Source organism: Priapulus caudatus, unplaced genomic scaffold (assembly GCF_000485595.1).
Source record: "Priapulus caudatus unplaced genomic scaffold, Priapulus_caudatus-5.0.1 Scaffold584, whole genome shotgun sequence".
NCBI lineage: Eukaryota > Metazoa > Priapulida > Priapulimorpha > Priapulimorphida > Priapulidae > Priapulus > Priapulus caudatus.
Window position 1 is genome coordinate 148,450 of NW_014577645.1, and position 1,546 is coordinate 149,995.

The 1,546-nt window shown below is 44.5% G+C and overlaps 1 protein-coding gene across 1 annotated transcript in view; it reads left to right on the top strand.

The window, feature by feature from the left end:
• The first annotated feature begins 540 nt into the window (after positions 1–540).
• LOC106811867 (dihydrolipoyllysine-residue succinyltransferase component of 2-oxoglutarate dehydrogenase complex, mitochondrial-like) overlaps positions 541–1,546 on the top strand; it is a 20,712-nt gene continuing 19,706 nt past the window's right edge. Inside the window, exon 1 of the mRNA XM_014815587.1 lies at positions 541–825. Within this exon, the coding sequence (XP_014671073.1) occupies positions 697–825 (129 nt within the window). The 5' untranslated portion in view covers positions 541–696. The remainder of the gene's footprint in view (positions 826–1,546) is intronic.

Consider the following 1,546-nt stretch of genomic DNA (forward strand, 5'->3'; position numbering starts at 1 on the left):
GAGCACGGTATACGCACGTTCAGCACATCATATCAGCATATGATTGCAGTGGAGCTGACTGTTTTGTTTTGTATCCACTGTATAAAAAATTCATGTAGCCAGTTTATTTTATTTAGGTAGCGGTATTTTGGAATATAGTTATTATATATCGTTTTTAATTGGAAATACTTTTTCATGAGGACATAAACTTTTCAAGAGAGGTCAGGGACAATGGTATCATTGTATTCAGCAAACGGTGGCGACAGGATGCGATGCTTGGAATGTCGCACGTTATGCCCGTATTGAATTGACAAGCGGTGACAAACGGTGACCACGTCTTGATGCGACGCTTATAGCGTTTGGGACAACAGCGGTGACAAGCTGGACGGCCAGGTGACGCGACGCGTATCGAAATCAGCAGATACTGAGGACAGGTGACGCGACGCATGCACTTACGAGCGGGCATCGCTTGCTGCTTGTCGCCAAGGTCTGGTTTTGCCAAAGTAGTTCTGCTAGATCCGGTTTCGAGCTGCTATATATAAACAGCAATTGACAAGCAGGGAACATATAAGATTTAGAGAGAGACTATGTAGTGAGTCGGAGAAAGATCGAGACGAGGCGCCGGAGCCTATAGGCATGGTTGCCTAGGCTGTGGTATTGTATATATTTGTATATGTGTCAAGTAATAAAATCAGTCTTCAATAACAATCTGCTACGATGGATCATCTCTACTACTTGTTGCAATCATCTACGTATTACGTATCACGCTACGATGCTACGATGCCGGAGCGGAAACAACAACCCTTTTTCACAGTAAAACAATTAATAGCTTGTTTTACGTCAAAGGTATACCGTTCCACTTGATAACGTGTACTGTACAACTTTAGTACTTAATCCAGGGTGTAGGTAGCCCGTTTCATGGAGCAACCAGAATCTGGTAGGGCTGGACCTAGTTGTAGCCTTATCGTACACGCACACCCCACACAACTTGGACCAAATTTAAGATTGTTGTTGATGTTGCAGTTAATAGCACACACTTTTCCCACGCGCTACCTTTTACATTAGTCCATGTTTGGTGGCCATGCATGCATTTGGATACATGCATCATGATAAAGGTACTGTAAAATAAATTGATGAAATGTCTTCCTATATCGCTCCAATAGGCCTATGTGTAAATTAGTTAAGGTAGTTAGTTAAGAGTGAATCAGTATCACTTGTGTAAGGGCGCATTTCACTGCACGGGCGTAAGCTTGTTTCGGTTGCGCACTATGCCCGACTATAGAAGAATCTAGAATTAGTATGGAGACTAGCGGGATACCCGGCGTTGCCCGGGGAAATCAGTGGCGTTACTCAGCTGGTGATCGCTTGCTTGAAAAGAAAATACCCCCAAAAATCTAACTATCTATCTATCCATGCATGCATCCATCCATCCATGCCATCCCATCCCATCGCACCGCATCCCATCCCATATCCCATCCCATCCTATCTCATCACATTCAGTGCCATGCCATGCCATGCCATGCCATGCCATGCCATGCCATGCCATGCCATCCCATCCCATCCCATC